General features: G+C 39.0%; 1 protein-coding gene across 1 annotated transcript in view; it reads left to right on the top strand.

Annotated features, from left to right (window-relative positions):
• The window catches only part of CUL4A (cullin 4A), a 35,566-nt gene that overhangs the window by 1,027 nt on the left and 17,666 nt on the right, over nucleotides 1-16,873 (top strand). The window contains exons 3-8 of the mRNA XM_052773750.1: nucleotides 4,466-4,570; nucleotides 6,757-6,825; nucleotides 8,599-8,672; nucleotides 10,180-10,342; nucleotides 12,861-12,950; nucleotides 14,336-14,418. Coding sequence (XP_052629710.1) covers nucleotides 4,466-4,570; nucleotides 6,757-6,825; nucleotides 8,599-8,672; nucleotides 10,180-10,342; nucleotides 12,861-12,950; nucleotides 14,336-14,418 — 584 coding nt within the window. The remainder of the gene's footprint in view (nucleotides 1-4,465; nucleotides 4,571-6,756; nucleotides 6,826-8,598; nucleotides 8,673-10,179; nucleotides 10,343-12,860; nucleotides 12,951-14,335; nucleotides 14,419-16,873) is intronic.

Here is a 16,873-nt window from a genome sequence, read left to right as displayed (position 1 = left end):
ATCATGCGATTTGATTGCTTAAAAGCTGATTATGTTTTCTGAACTGTTTGCTCCACACTCTGTTTCCAGTCAAGTTTGCAGTTTTATCTATCAGTTCTTGGAGAGCTACCAGGATCTGGGCCCATGAAAAAGCAGTTTATGTTGGGAGACACAGAAAGCTGTGCCTGGGCACGGCTGAGATTTAAGTCTCGGTCTCTTCAGTACAGTGCCCACTCGAGATGCTGGAAGCGGGATGTTCCTCTGGCTGGGTGATGCAGATACATATTTTATGATGATTTCTCTTTTCTACGTGCCATGGTCTCTTGTGTTGAAATATTTGTTATTATGAGATAATAACAATTACGCTTCAGCATCAATACCCTGTGGGGAATTAAAAAAGAATCTTGGTTGAGCAAGCAACAAACTGTCAGTTTACCTGCGTTTCAGATTACTGTTATGGTTTCATAACAACCAGGATCTTAGTTTTTTTATCAAAATGGTGAAAAAGTATTTCTGGGACGTCTGGACTACTGGAGCAGGGGCTAGGGAGGATGAGAGAGAAATACTCATGAGCCATTTCTGTCTACCTTCTCCATTTACATATGGTTTAGTTCTATATTATTTTAAACGTATGTGCTTTGAGGTAGTTAACTGAAGCTGTAACTTTCTACAGTGATCATGTTGTAAAAAATTACTGATGCGCTAAGTTGTGCTACATAGCTTAAGTTAGTTACGAGTTTTCTGTGGGTGCAGGTGTTTGAGCTGCAGATGTGGATCTCATTGCCAGATCGGGACTTAAGACTTTATTATATGCTCACCTAAAATTTTCTGAATGTTCAGTTGAGGTAGGCTTGATGTTGTCTGCGAAGTGCAGGCTGTGAGGGAGGGGAAAGCCAGCAGTCCATATTGGGTCCACACTCAAGAAAATAGGGATGAATTCGACAGCTGACTGTACTTGTCCCTGTGATTAGTTAGGGTATATAATATCTGGGTCTAAAATGGCTGATTATGTAAATGCATATTGACTTAATATAATTTATTCCCTTTAAAGAGATTAACTTGACTGTGATATATGCATCTATTAATACTTGCAGGTTTGCAGAGTTTGAATTACATAATACATTTCATGGTTTTAAACTCAGCATCTGAAAAATCCTGCTTTTTCATGCCTAGCAAAAAAAAAAAACAACAACCCTCACAGATGCTTCGAGCGTTACCTAACTTGTTTTCAGAGGCTCAGAAATGAGATTATAGTAACACGGCTATGAAATCGCCCGGGTACAGACTTGAGTTTTGGCAGAAGAGGAGGAGAGAGATTTCAGATCAACTCTGAAGGGAGAACTGTACTTCTTGCTTTTTCTGTTCGCCTGCTTATTTGTAAAAACTGCGCAAGGCCAGTCCAATAATCTGTAAGGTGGCGGTGCAAATCAGCAAGATTTCTGCACGGTGGGTGGTGGTGGTCAGCGTGCCTGCGCGTGGATAGGTACGTACGCTCCTGCCAAAGGAATAAAAGATGAAGTTCAGCATCTGTCAGAAACCTGATCTGTACTTACAGATCGTTTTAGCTGCCTGTTGGTGAGCACCGAGTCATCCACAGGGGAAAATTTCTCTGTGTGCATCAGTTCTTACTATCGGGGCTTTTTTTTTTTTTTCCCCGAGTCTTTATCTGACGTTATGGGAGGAAGTGAGAGGCCTAGGAGAGTTCACTGCTGGTGTACCAGCCTGCCTTTGAACTTTCTGATTTATTTATTCAGTTTGGCACGGTGGCGGAGGAAAAACTGAAGAACAATGACAAGGCTTTGTGGGAAGCCCGAAGGATACTCCTTTCCAGGCTTTAGAGGCAGTGTGGGATCAGGCACGAAGGTGCTTGGCAGAGACCTAGTCAGTGAGCAGTGGGAGGGTGGCAGCCAATTTTTTTTGCGACTAAAATAGAAATGATGTCTGGGATTGGTGGTAGATTGCACAGATTTTGATAGAAGGAGCTTATACTTGATGGGATGGAGAAAGTGGGGCAGTGCAAAGAATTGCCAAGTGAGGAGTGAGTGAGAAAAATAATGGAAAAAGAAAATTCCCTTTGCAGCAAGGTCCTAAATAACCTGAAATGGGGCAGCGCTGCCCTTCTGGAGGACATAGAGTAGGACGGTGTAGTAGCGAAGGAAAAAAAAATGATGGAGAGTCCTGACCAGACTTTTATTTGGATGGATGGATAGGAAGGGCAGCTATGTCTTAGAAAACACAACAAACTATCCGCAAAATGATTAGGTGTGAATACGGTTTGTTGCAGCTGTCATTTTACTTACCTGGTTTAAAACCAGATGAAAAACATAATACAGGCACTGTGTGATAGTTTTGTTTGTTTGCTTTCTTTAATATTGTATCAAAATTGAGGAAGCCATAGTTGGTGTACATTTAAATAAGACGACATCAGGTAGGTTAGAATTATGCCATGGGGAGATTTCTGGGAAGCAGATTCACTTTGTGTTTTGGAAGACAAACTCTTCAGGATGTTAGAACCTGTAGAGGAAATAATACAAGAAGTAGCAATAATTTGCATGCTAAATGTTAAAACAGAAGACTCTGCTCAAAACAAGCTATTAAAAGCTTGATCTGAAGCAGAACTTTTACAAGGTTTGTGTAGGTGAAGAGTCTAAAAAACTGTTGTCTTTCTCGTATCCTTGTACATGTGATAATTACTGTAGCTTTTTTCCAAACTAATTGTGTGCAAGATGAATAAAAGTCAAATCAAATTGCTTCAGAAAGAGAGGCAGCAAAAATTCTGAATGAAACAAAAGGTGAAAAAGGAGGAAATGACTGGATTTCATGCCCCACCGCCTGCAAAAAAAGCAGAAACAGCTAGTAGAGGTGTCACTGAGGCGATACAGCTGCAGTTTGAAATACACTTTTAAGCCAGCACTGTTGCCCAAGGAAGCAGCCCTGCTTTCCCCCTCATGTCTCTCTCTGCCCACGCGCTTGGGCACACTAGCCTGTGTGTTTGGGGGATCTTGAACTGAAACAGGGTGAAGAACATTTACTAACGCTTTGACAAAGAGGTACATGCTGGCTTTAGGTACCATAACGTTTCATATTACAAAGAAGTAATATACACCATAAAAAACTAAAGTTCAGGGAAAACTGAGTAAAGGCCAAGCACTGGATAATACTGAAACTTTGTCCAAGTTCATTGATGCTATCAGTAAATTTATCAACAAAATGTGACACTATAAATCCTCTGGAGCAAAGGAGAATGTTCTTGGGTCAGTTTTAGTTGCCCAGGTGAAATAGTGCTCTAAATCTTTGGCAGTGCTCTCTGCAGTAGCACCTCATAGCACAAAGGCAGTTGAGGTGAAGTTCAAGACAGCTGGATTTTTAGTTCTGAAAATCATGTCTAACTTCTTTGGATAATTTTGTATGAACCACTGAATGGCCAAAAATACTTGCTGTAAACTTTATAGTTCTCACAGAACATTTGGCTGTCTTCATGGTGATTCATTTCAGATGCTATAGTCTATTAATAAAATAATTTATTGAAATACAGCGCTCAAGTTAAAATAAAGTGTGCCTGGAACAAAGTCTAAATATAGGCAGTGGTATCAAGCAAGGCTACGTTTTCTCTCTGGCATTTTCATTGAGTTTCTTGTGAGGAAAAAATGTTAGTGTAAGACAACGTAATTACTGAATAGCTGAACAGCAGTATTCTAGAGGTGGCCAGAGCTGTCTCAGCGTAGTCTAGGTCAGCTGTGTAACAGCTCGATTTACATTAATGTAGTGACCACAAGAATGTTTGGTGTGGGGCAGAATTGGTCGTCTTAGTCAACTACGGATAAATACTCAGCTAAATCCTGTGAGGTCCCAATAAATCATTTCAAGTCTTTATTTAACAGTTAACGTGGGGGGTTTGTTGTGTTTTTATTATTATTATCTTTTCCCCTCAGTTTACATACCTTAGCATGAGTGTGTCAATCAGTGGAAACACTTGGAAAGAAATGTTAATAAAATGACAGGAAAGCAGCTGTGTTCATTTGCCATTTAGAGATAGTAGTTGAAATGTGTACCTGAAAGTTATTAAGAAATGCAAATATTTGGTATGATTGTGTTTCCCCCAAAAAAGTGCATGTGCGCATGCGCTGGAGGACGCACAAAATGAACCTACAGAAGAGTTCCGCTGCCAAGCAGTATTCAAGTGGGGGAAAATTCTAGTAATGTTTAACAGCACATCTGAAATATGACCCAGGTGGTGATGGTGGACCTTGTTTGTACACGAAATCCAGCAGTATAAGAAGGGACCAAAATCGGAAAGGAATCATGAAGTCTTAATTTTTCTACATAGTTCGGATAATTTAATTTTGATGTTTTGTTTTTGTGCACAGCTTGAACAGATAATGCTAATATTTTTTTTCTCTTTGTTGTTGGCCTTGATTACGCAGGCACAAAAATTTGAGGTGTTTTTTTCTTTTCATCTCATTCATAATCTTTTTTTGGTTTTTAGGCTGTCGAAAATCTCTGTTCTTACAAAGTCTCTGCTACACTGTACAAACAGCTGCGGCAAGTCTGTGAAGATCATGTGAAAGCACAAATCCTTCAATTCAGAGAATATCCTTTTCTCGTGCCCAGAAATGGTTAGAATGGTTAGTTTAAATCATTATTTTTTAAAACAACACTTTGTAAAAATTACACCCGTAATTGCCAATGTGTTAAAGAGGTTCCTTGACCACTTACATTTTCAAATCGGGCATAAGCAACTTTAGTCATCTGGGTGAATAATTTTTGTGTACCAATAAGTAGCATGCTAATAACAATTTACTTACGATTTTAATAGGAATGCAAATGTTACACCTAATTTAGAAAATTTCAATAGCACTATGAGATTTAACAGCAGGTATGGATTTGTATGGCAGGTGAGTAGTGGAGATGCTTACAGTAGCAATAGCTTAAAAAAAAAAAAATCACCGCAGTAATTTTCAACAACAGTGTCTTCTGTAAAAGAAGTCTCAAACATAAAGTACACCTGTTTGACCAAAAATAACTACTGGCCAGCAGCTATGTGTCACGGAGGCATTCAACAAGCCTTTTAGGTATCTTCTGTGTACCTTGGGAGGTTCTTGGGAGAGAGCTCTAAGTTCAGGAGATCACTTGGCTGTCTTGGGATGCACAGAAACTTGAAGTTTTACGGTAAATTTCCCCATAGTTTTCTGAAGTTACATTGCCGGGCTTTTCTCCTGGCTGAACTGGTCACAGAAGTAAGTGCCTGTAGATCTTCTCTGGACACCTGGGTGCAGCCACCCCTATTTTCTGAATCCCGTTGTGCTTCACATGCTGAGACCATGCTTTATGTGATAGTTACCTTTTGTGTAACAGCCTAGGGGTTGCACTTGCTTGGGCAGTAGGATAAATAGAGTGTACACCTGCCTGGCTGTCCCCACGTTCCTGGGGAATGCCTGAGCAAGCAGATGCTGGAGAGTGCCATACTTAATGGCACTGTTTCCCATGTCTCTATGTATTTTATTAGCAGAAAATGGTAGGTTATAATAGAAAGAAGCAAGGGACTGGGGCCCGGAAAGAACCTTCTTTCCAGGTGAATGCCTTAAATGTGCTTTGGGTTGTGACTTTCAGTTTCTCAGTTCACTGCATTCCCCAGGTAGGTGCCTACACTCATAAAGAAGATCCCAGATATCTCTTCTTTCCCGCCCCTCCACCCTGTTATCTAGCTAAGTCCCAACATGGTTTTGGGTTGTGTGGTTTTGGTGGGTTTTTTTTGAGTCCCAGTTAAGAAGTCTGGCTTCTACATACCATAAAAGAAACATAGGCACATAAATCAGCACTGTGAATTCACCTCTTATATGGCAGCTGAATTTTTCGTTACATTTACTTTGATGCATTTAAAGTCACATCTAACTAAAAAGTGCATTAGTCAGTGCAGTAGTCTCTTAAACGTAACTGATCTCTGAGAACCAAATCTTACAGTCTGCTTTAAAGCAGAATACAGTCAACTATTTTTTACATTCCTGCCTTTTCAGACTTCAGATGATCTGAAGAGATGTTTTAAAACTTTGCTTTCTGCCTGCCCTCAGACAGAGCTGGTGGCTTGGAGAGTTGAGAATTTTATATTTTACAGGTGTACCACTTTATATCCCAGGGACATGAGATCAGATTAATCAGATTTGGCCAGAGGGAGTTGGGATGATACTGTGCAGGAGAGGAAGGTAAAGCCACATTAGGATTTACTCATACAATACACGAGGATTCTGTTATTCATAAATAACAGTTGGATCTGTTGAGTAATGAAGAAAACTCTATAGTTTACTTAGGGAGACCTGGAGGTGTGTATGAAAAGAGTGGTATTTGGATTTGTTGAGGATTATTTAGAACTGTAACTGCTTTTAAGAGATTAGGGTCACTCCTGTTGTGCACAGCGTGAACTCATTAAACAAACAAAATAAACCTTTCTATCCCTCTCACCTCAGTTGGTGACAAGGTTGTTTTTGACACTGGTGGGATTTCTTGTTTAAATCTATATCAAAGTTATGCAGTGCAGCCACTAGATGGTATTACTGAAGAGCAGTGAGTGTTATTCCTTGAAAATACAAGGGAGGCCTTTTGGAGAACTGCCAGCCCCTCCGCTGGGCAGGAGCTCCGCAATTAATGGTTTATCCCTGGGTAGTCACAGTAACATCGGAATATTCATGGAGCAGCTTTTGCTTAATGGCTGGCAAAGCTCATCTCCAGAATCTGGCCTCAAAAGATACCGGCAAGCTAGTTTTCCTTAATAGCTGCTGTACAGATTCACTGGATAGTCTTTTATTTTTAAAGAAGATAAATAAATGCTGGCAAGATCATTGCAGACAAATGGTAAGTTGAATGTTTGTTCAGAATACATATTCTTGAGGTGTGAAATCTGGCAAAAAGGAGTTTGTCATGGTTTTAACTCGGGACTGCGTTGCACCTCCTCCTCAATTTCAGCACTGCTTTTCACTTTCCCCTTTGCTAGCTGGGGGTGGTTTTGTTGTTGAAAACTTATCTTCTGTTGTGTTAACTCTGACTTTCATCGGTTTCATATGAAGTTGGAATATCACTCAGAAATATATTGACACCTGTTTTCCATGGGTGGAAAAAAAACCTAATCGGGCTATGCTGAAATTGTTTGCTGTTTGTAATTTTAAGTAATTGGAGAATCCACAATCTTTGTTTATAGCTAGCTCCGAGAGCTAGGTTAATTTGTGACTTTTTTTTTTTTTTTTTGCAAAGCACAGGTGATTATCCTGACTATAGGGCTAAGAAACAGGAAGATTAAAGAACTGAAACTCCCTCTCTCTTTCTTTCTTTCTGCCCTTCTTGTCCTCTACTTCCACAATGAATTATGTTACAGAAAAAAATCCTCTCGCAGACACTCTGTGTGAATTGTCCCTTTGAGAATGCATCATTATAATTTTACACCAGCATTTTACAATGAGTTTTCATTGCATTGTCACTTAGCTTTGGCTACAGATGCCCCAAATGGTTGAATTTCTATTTTCGTTCTTTGAATCCACCACTCTCCCCTCCCCTGTGGGGGATGGGCAGAGGTATGTGATTTTTATCTGAAATAAAAATGGAAAGCGTTATGGAAAATACTCAAAACAAATTCAACAGTCTGATGAAAATAGAGTTCAAGTTTATTGCCTTGAAAATGTAATTAAACTAGACCCGTGTTTTTATAAAAAGGCTTTTACTATGAACTCTGTTGACTTTAATTACTTTTGAGTGTTTTTTTTTCCCCTCCTCAAACTTGTAGCAAGTGGCTTTCTTGCCCATGTGCTGAGTTAGCACTTGTGGTATTAAAGAAAAAAAAAAATCAGCCTCGCTGCTGTTTTGCTTTACTGTGCTTGGCTGAAACTATGTCAGCTTGAGAATTGCTTCAGAAGCAATGAAATCTTTTAGGGGAGGAGTAGGTGGACAGCTGGGGATAGAAATCTCTGTAGCTGGCCTGGGGGTGAGTTAGTTACTGACATTCTGAGTTATGCTAATGCTAAACTGAAAGCTGGGCAGCCTTTTTACGAGCAAGGTTAAAAATGGATTTTGAATGTGGAAGAGTAATAAGCTAAAAAACTACCTCCCTCTCCCACTTTTTTAATTTTAAAAAAAGATAATGTCTTGTTATAACTTCTTTCCCGTGTTAGAATTAATGTATCTCTCTTTTTCTCATGAATTTTGGCAGCTAACTTCTATTATGAAAAGATCTGTTGCATAGCTTATTGCTGTCTCTGCTTAAAGCTGCTTTTTTTTAAAAAGCAAAAACCATGGCAGCATGCTATTTCAGGGTGTTTACTGAATGTCTTGGTGGTACTGCTTGAATGGCTTATGTATTTCAGTAGCAGTAAAATCATAACAGGCTAATAAAACTATTTAGTTAATGGTTACGCATTTGAAAACTGTCTTGGATGTACTTGGAAATACCACTTGGTAACAGCATTAACGACAATAAATTACATGTCAGTGGCTGTACAAGTCACCATAAAAGCTGAAAATACATACATCAGTAATTAAGGTGCATGTCTATGTGATGTAGTTTTTCAGAAGTTGCTTTATAATTTAAAATACCACATGATGGTGAAGAGAAAAACATTTTCTTTTATATATTTTCAGATCATGATCAGAAGCATTTTCTTATTTTTGGATCGTACATATGTACTTCAGAATTCAATGCTTCCTTCTATATGGTAGGTATCCATGTAAGTATTCCTCGGATCTTTAGAGTTTGAACATGCTATTATATTTGCAAAAGTTGAAAATTAATTTTTCACATTATATTTGATCCATGTAACGGGTCTCTCAAATTTTGTGTTAACTTATGGAAATACCCGTGTCAGCGTATGCATGTGTCATTTCCTCCTTCCCCAGCAATATTCAGTGTAAAGTGAGGGTAAAAGAAGAAAAAGGTCTGTGAACATACGCTTAAAAGTCAAGGCGTATGTATATATATAGCTGTATTTGTCCCAGCCTGGCTGAGGCTGGCTGTGTGGGGAACCCCCTCGGCCTGCTGCCTCTGGGCCCTTACTGCCGGCCCAGCGTTACCTCAGGTGCTCCTGCTTTTGACAAAATTCAGCGCTCCGCTTCTTGCTCTGTTTTTTTGGAGTCAGTCAGATACCCTGATGAGGTGCAGATCATCTTTCCAGCGCTGGCCTCTTGAGAGTCGAGACCTGTGGCTCAGAGCGTTGAGAAGACGCCGCTGTACTTTCAGCATACCACGGCCACGATTTTGGGCGTTCTGTTTTTAAGCATCCCTCCTGAGGGACACTGTATATCATTGCCCAAGCAAACAAACCCAGGCTTTGCCGAAAATTTCTGGTATCGTTACTCCACCTAAAGCAAAAAAATACGTAATGTACTGAAGTAAGAGCGTACCTTTTCCCTGCCTGGCTGGTTTCTGTGCTCTCAGGAGCCCCTCAGGCCGTCTGAGGAACCCGGCATCGTCCTCCTGCCCCTTGCTTGTCCTGTGGACATCTTTTTCTTCCCGACCTTTGCAGTAGTTTTTCCTCCAACTCTTTGTCTTAGGCTTCCTTTTACTAAACCTTGTTGAAGAGGTTTGTTCATACTTTGTGTCTTTTTTTCCTCATACTGGGAAAATTCCCTTTATTGAAATCCTGATGCGTGTGAAGAAGTTGGAGGTAACAAGTTTTATCTAAGATTCCTCTGTTTTCCTTGGCCGAGCCCATGTTTAATAATTGGCTGCTTCATGGCATAGAAGCACCGTTCCTCGTCCTCTCAGAATGAAACAAGAATCTGACACAGGTGATAATAAGGTCCTAAACATACAGAGAATTCATGCTTTTGAACAAAACTTATAAATTACATATAGATTGACTGATCTGGAGAATCTTATGTTAAGGTACATGTTCAGATATTTCACCATTTTTATCATAGTAATTTTTTTAATAAACAGAGAATATTATAGTCTATGACGTGAAATACAGACAGGCTGGTCGCAGTTCTCAGCTGAAGTGCGTGCATCTGGTAGCATGTGGCCTGGTGTTTTTATGATGATTCTTCTTACAGCTTTCTTAGTGGACAGTGTCAAAAAGCTTATATATAGCATTAATACATTCTCTTTTTTTATAATATATATACACTATATATATTTTGTATGTATTTATTTTTCTCAAACTGAGATACAGATTTTTGAAAAGAATCAACGGTGTGATTTATTAATTTTCAATATTCTCACAGGGATATGGGGCTGGAGTTATTTAGAAATCACGTCATTAGTGACAAGCAAGTTCAAAACAAGACTATTGATGGAATCCTCCTGCTGATCGAACGAGAACGAAATGGTGAAGCTGTGGACAGAAGTTTGCTGCGGAGTTTGTTGAGCATGCTGTCTGATCTGCAGGTGAGTACAGCAAACTTTACTGATTATGGCTATGTTTAGAAACAGTTTGGACTTTCCTAATTCGTGTGTTGGACAGAAATAATTTTATTCTTCTAGAAAATGTGCTTCAAAATCTAGCTATGAGACTGGTAAGATTGCCTTTTCTTTACCTGATGTGCAATCTTTTATTCTCTGTTCTTAAATGAGACCTCTTTGCCTGTTTTCCTTAGCAGAGGTAGTGGCTTGCAGACTCTTAAATAATAGCTTTGCAAGTCTTTTAGTATGTGCACTATTTTGTCTGTCTTAATCACTCATTTTCTAATCCTAGTGCCGATTAAATGTAGGAACAAAAAAAGACCACCTCTGTCACTGTAAAAAGGTGTCACTTATTGGAGGCCAAATCCTGGGTCTGTATCACAAGAACATCATTGTATTGGCAACTTCTTAGCAGAGATGCCAAGGGTAGAATGGGATGCAAAGTTAAGGCCAAGGTTTTCAAATAGATAAGGTCAATCTGTAACTTACTGGAACTTTCCGTTAGCATACTAAGTAACCAAATAGACTAAAAAATGCTGTGCTTCTGACTTCGACATCGTTGTCCTCCAGTTGACATTGCAGCCTTGTGTGATGTGCAATAAATCTTCGGAGCTGTCTCTCATTCTTGAAAACTGTTGAGGCTGCTCTGTTCCCAAGTGGTATACAGCATTACAGAACTGGCTGAAGGTTTAAAAAAGAGTTCAAAGAGGAAGACTGCATAAAATAGCCCTTTTTGGTCAGGCAGCTTACCTGCTTTTCTGCCTTTTGTGTTAAGCCTCCTGACTTTCATGTGTAACTTTCTGTAGTGTACCAGAAAAATTAATAACTAATTATTCTGTTCAAGAGAAGGCAAACTTCTGTCAATGATTTTTCTGATCACATAACCTGGAGGGGCAGATCTGATTTGTGTGCTTTTTCCCCCTTTTTTCCCCCATTGTTACGTGCCAGGCTTCTCTAACTGCATCAGCTTTTTCTAGGTGTTGACTTTTTAACATTTATTATTTTTTAGCAAAGTACTCTCCTAACTAAAGATAAACATTCCCCTTTATTGGATCCTTCTTGTGGAATTGGATTTAAGTCTGCATTCTTCTTCATTGGCTCAAAAGTGTAGTTTTCTTTTTTCACTGGGGAAACTAACCTAGTCTAATCTGTTCTTTTATAATGTCTGTCACTTCACTGAGATAGCGATGTGCTCGTAATCCTGTGATTATATGGCAGGATCTCTACTTCTCCCTCTTTCAACAGAAGTTAGCTTCTGGAGAACGATTAATTAATTAAGCAAATCTTTTATTTAATTTGAACAATTAATCTCCTACTCATGCCTGATTTTTAGGCAATTACGCAATTGAGGCCCAGCTGCTGAAAGTTGATTCCTCCTTGCATAAATCCTATTCTATAGCTGTTTCCTATTGTAGGGCTTTACACATGTTTTATGCGGAAAATAGTTCCATATACTGTTATGTTAATATTTTCCCAGTTACCCTGAAGGAAAGCAAGGTAAGAAATGAAATCTAGTATTTGATTCTGTTGAACATGGAGCTAGTGTAAAGAGAAGGCTGAAACAGTGAGTTGATGTCTACTTGTGATGCTGCATCAGTGAACTATTATGCTCTGAACGCTTGTCAAGCCAGAGGTTTCATATTTAAGTCTGCATTGAAAAAAAATAAATCAAGCTTTTAGAAGTCCTTAAGAGAAAAAAATGGTCAGAATGTAATGAGTTTACAGCTCTGCTATATGTTTTGGAATAAATATTTTCTTCTATTCTTCCACCACACTCAAGGAACCTTTCCTTTTTCTTTTCGCTAACTGTCCCTCTGTCTACATGTTGTTCCTGACCTACCTTCTCCAGACTGCTTTAACTATTTTATGTAGTTGTCCTTTCTAACTTGTCTCCTGTCTATACTAAACTGCTAATCGTTATGCAGAAATTTTTCAATGTCTGTGATTGTCGTTGGTGCCCTTTTTTATACACCTTATTCCTTCCCTGGAGGAAGAGACTTCACCTTATTTGGTATATTTCATTTTTCCTGGGCCACTGAGATAAACCTGGCAGATCTGAAGATGCATTACTGAGCGTATTATTATTCTGCTGATGGGAATTACCTGTTTTGTGCCAATGTTCCACTAGTTGGAAGTATTTTATTATTTTTTTGCCACAGAAATATCAGTGGGAGCCTTGAGCTCAGGTGGATTGGATGTCATTGCTGTGCTGTGATGGTGGGTACTGGTGTTGGGCTGTGTGCCTTAGACAGAAGTCTGTGAATTTATACGGTATGAGTACTGATGGCTGAAACATGCTATTGCTGCACTGGGAAGTCAGCTCTGATCTCAGCCTTTCTAAAACCAGTGGGCACAGAACTTCTGTGTTAATGTAGTGTTACTCTGACACTTCTCGTAACTGTGTGCGTTCTTGAGATTTTACTTGCCCTCTATGCCTGACACCCGAAATATGCTACCCTTACTGGCAGCTTAATGTAAGTAACTAAATTAATTTCTTGAGCAGGTTTACAAGGAATCATTTGAACAGAGGTTTCTGGAGGAGACAAATTGCTTATATGCTGCAGAAGGCCAAAGATTAATGCAAGAAAGAGAGGTAGGTGCATGCTGTAGATGATTGCTTTTATGTTAGTTTTATCTGCTGTGGGATTGCATGAGAACTTGTGGTAGTGCCATGGTGTATTAATGTTCAGTGAAATTCACTGGTACCCAGGTATGCACGTACACATTCACGTGTTTTGATGTGAACCACAGTATTCTATCAAAGGGAAGAGCAGGCTCCAGATTGCCTTGGTGCTTGAAATATATAATTAAGGGTGGAGAAACCCAGCGACATTTTGTGTAGTGAAAGTCACACTAACAGAAAGTCATTTCCACATAAAGCTTAAAGGTGTGCCGTCAATATTATTTTTGCCCAAGAGCTGTAAAACATCCAGTGGCATCATTTTACTATGTGGTTAATACCGAAGTAAACCGTTTACTTTTTTACTATTTTATTGCATTTATTTTGCTGTTTTGTTTCTTTTCCTTATTAGTTAAATAGACTTAAGAACATTTTTGTCTTCTGCCTTCCTGAGATAAAATTATGCTTTGCAGTGGGCAGCCTGCAGATGTGGTTATGTCTGAAAATGTATGTGTTTCTTGGTGGTCTAAAATCCAGCAGACTACCTTTATTTTAATTCCATTTTAACATGGAGTCACTACGCCTGTTTGCGTTGCACTGAGGTGAATCCTTGTGTCCAGTCCTGCTCTATTCACCTCATTCCCTGGCGTTCCACTGGGACCTGAGGTGAAATGCTTTGACACAGGTTTTGAGACCAACAGTCTTACTGCTTTTATATGCATAGTGGAAAGCTGTGGAAAAACACGAAAGGAGTAAGGCCCTAACTTACGCAGTATATACATGTACATACTTAACGCATATGCACATAATGCATGCACATATATGCATCTACATACATGTACATGCATATGTACATGCATGTGTATGTGCGTGTATACATGTACATATATATGCATGTATGCATAACTGGTTTGATCATTTGAAGCCTGAGTTTCATACCTGTGGCGTAGTATGTGCTAAATGTCTTAACTCTCCATAGGGACAGATACTCCACTGGACAAACTGCCATTGAAATAATAGAACTATATGGTTCACACCAACTGAAAATCTGCTCCATGATGCTTTAAGGGCTAGCTTAGCTCAGAAGGCTTTTGAGAAAAAATTAACTTCCTCTGAAAAATTCTTAGATTTCTGTTTTTTCTCTTCCTTTCTGTCAGGTGCAGTTATAATACTTTTAATGTAAAGTAACATTGATTAATAAAAATATAGATTATGTAGTACATAACAACATTCTGGTGGAATAGTCCTTTCCAATTCATATTCTCTTTAAATTTGTAGTGTAAAATAATTGTCATGGAACAAGATTATCTGCCTTTCATACCTTTGTAGATGAACTTGACATTCGCTTGTCTCGCTAGGTTCCAGAATACCTTCACCATGTTAATAAACGTTTGGAAGAAGAAGGAGACAGAGTAATAACATATTTAGACCACAGCACACAGTGAGTACAAATTTTGTCATTCTTAGCATAAGTCAAGCATCCCTCATAAACAGTGTGATTATCTGTGGTTGTAGAGACACACAGATTATTTCTGCGTTATCTTACAGATATTATCTTGTTGATAGCGCTTGTGATACAGCTTGGTTTTTTTAAGACTTCATTTTTATCAAAACTGATTTCTTTAAAATCAAAATATTCTTTGAGTAAGAGGGGAGAAATTTGTCCAGAAAGATTTATCGGTGTATACTGAAGTTAACAAAACATTATATAAGAACTCAAATTTGCGTTATCGAAGTAGCAGCTGATTTTAGCCATTCATGTACTAATAACAGCATTGACCACAAATCCCTTGAGGGAAAGAAAGACTCATTAGGCAAAAAAAGAAAAGGTTAAATTATGGTGTAGGATAGAGGACATGAACACCACTCATGAACAGTCCAGGATGTGAACCTAATAGTAGATCAGTTTTGGTGCAGCTGCTGCCAATGTATTGTGCAAGGTAGCTTGTCCTTTTTTTACTCGGGTGTTGAGTAATATGTGTGTTTTGCTGGGGTAAGAGTGTGCATTCAGGAAGTACTGCAGAGTCACTGACATGCTATAAATCCATATATAATTTGTCCTGCAGTAAGCTGTTGGGGTTTTTTTTGTTTGTTTGTTTGTTTTTTTAAATAAAGAACATAACAGTTAATAAAGAATGTAACAATTCATTTTATTTTTTAGTTTTCTGGGTGATGTATTGGCATTTCATTGGGTGTTAAAAGGATAACTGAATAAAAATTATCTCTTTAACTTAGTATTTTCTTCAGACGTATTTTACATATATATTCACACACAAATGGGTTGCATGTCATGGTGCATATTTGAACCTGAATCTTCTTCCTGTAAATGCTGATTGCAGGGTGACTAGCTTTTTCTGGCAAAATCACTCACACTGAAATATATGGAACTGTTTCTATGTATGAAGTTAAAGCATATATATATTTATTTGCTGTTTAAGTTAAAAAAATAGGTTGATATCATTACGTTTTCTGTCTAGATATACATCAAGTCCTTGCTTTGAATCTCGTTGTTAGTTAAAGGCTTAGAAACCTACTTTTAGAAGGCTTTGCACTAATTTCCTTTCTTTGCATTAAGAAACAGCAGTTATTAAAATTAGTGCCCTTGAGTTGTCCTCAGGTCACACTGTCTCTCCGGGTGTGCATGAAAAGAGCAGGAAGGATGTTAAATTTAGTTACTGGGTTTGATCTTGAGATGGGAATGATACTTCCAGGACAAAACCATCATGGGAAACACCATTCAAAATACTTCAAACCAGATTTGTGCAACAGATGGAGAGTGTGGTGTTGCAGCCCGTAGAGGGATTTATTCAGCCCATCAGTACATGCCTTTCTGGGCAGCTGACCAGAATAAGCACATCTCCTGGCCGGTCAGTAGATGACCGAGGTAGATGACTTTGAGGCCATGCAGAAGGTACCTTCAGGCTCATTCATTAGCTAGCAGTCAAGATAAATACTCATTCTGTCTGCTTGTCAGGAAATAGTGCTCTGCCGCTCAGTCTCAAGCAGATGAATTGTCCTTACTTCCCTTGTAGGCAGAATAGGTCTTCCAGGGCAAAGGATGGTATTTTATACAACCTTGACTCCTTCTATTGTTGGACACAGTCAGCAGCTGTAGATAGCAGTAGTTGGAAATTTCGGGGAATTTGGAAGTGACCATAAAAATGACCATATGTGTTAAGACCAAGGGTCTGTCTAACTGGTATTTCATCTTTGCTTATGACCACTGAAAGGAAAAAATAAAGTAAGTATATGTGATGCCCCGGTACTCTCCTAGTGTCTGCCTGTTTTCAGCTTAGGGTATTTTCTGAACCTGATGTGGTTTGTCTGTTTGGATCTCTTTCAAACACTTGCACTGTCTCACTGGGATTCACATAAGCTTTTCCATCTGTGCCAGCCTTTGGCAAAGCGTTCCACCGGTGCACTAGCCACCATGTGATAAATTGCTTCCTTTTGTTTAACTCTGGCTCCCAGTACCGTCACTGATGACTCCAGTTCTTGCACTGGAAGGGAAAGTGATCAGTCAGTTCCCTTCCACCTTTTCCCTCCCTGCCAGTGCACTGTATCCCTGCTAAGTCATCTCTTTCCCAGAAAGAAGAGTCCTGACACATAGAGTTGTTTCTCTTGTACCTGCTGCTGCATACTTTGATCATCCCTGTTCCCTTCTCTGAACCTTTCCAAGTTCTAATTTAATCTTTTTGAGATGAAGGGACTAAAACTGTGTATTGCATGGAGGTCAGGCGAGTCATTGATGGGCTGTTTCAGGAAAGGTGGTGTTTTAGCAAAGGTAGGGACGTAAAGTGGATGCAGCTACATAAAAGGCTTCCATCAATCCAAGTTGAGCACCTGTCTGCTAGAAAATCTAAATTAAGGGTGTTTTATAAAACTTAGAAAGAAAT

The sequence above is a fragment of the Harpia harpyja genome, chromosome 22 (genome assembly GCF_026419915.1).
Source record: "Harpia harpyja isolate bHarHar1 chromosome 22, bHarHar1 primary haplotype, whole genome shotgun sequence".
In the NCBI taxonomy this organism is placed as follows: Eukaryota; Metazoa; Chordata; class Aves; order Accipitriformes; family Accipitridae; genus Harpia; species Harpia harpyja.
The sequence above is the reverse complement of the archived record's forward strand: the minus strand, read 5'-3'. Positions and strand labels throughout refer to the sequence as shown.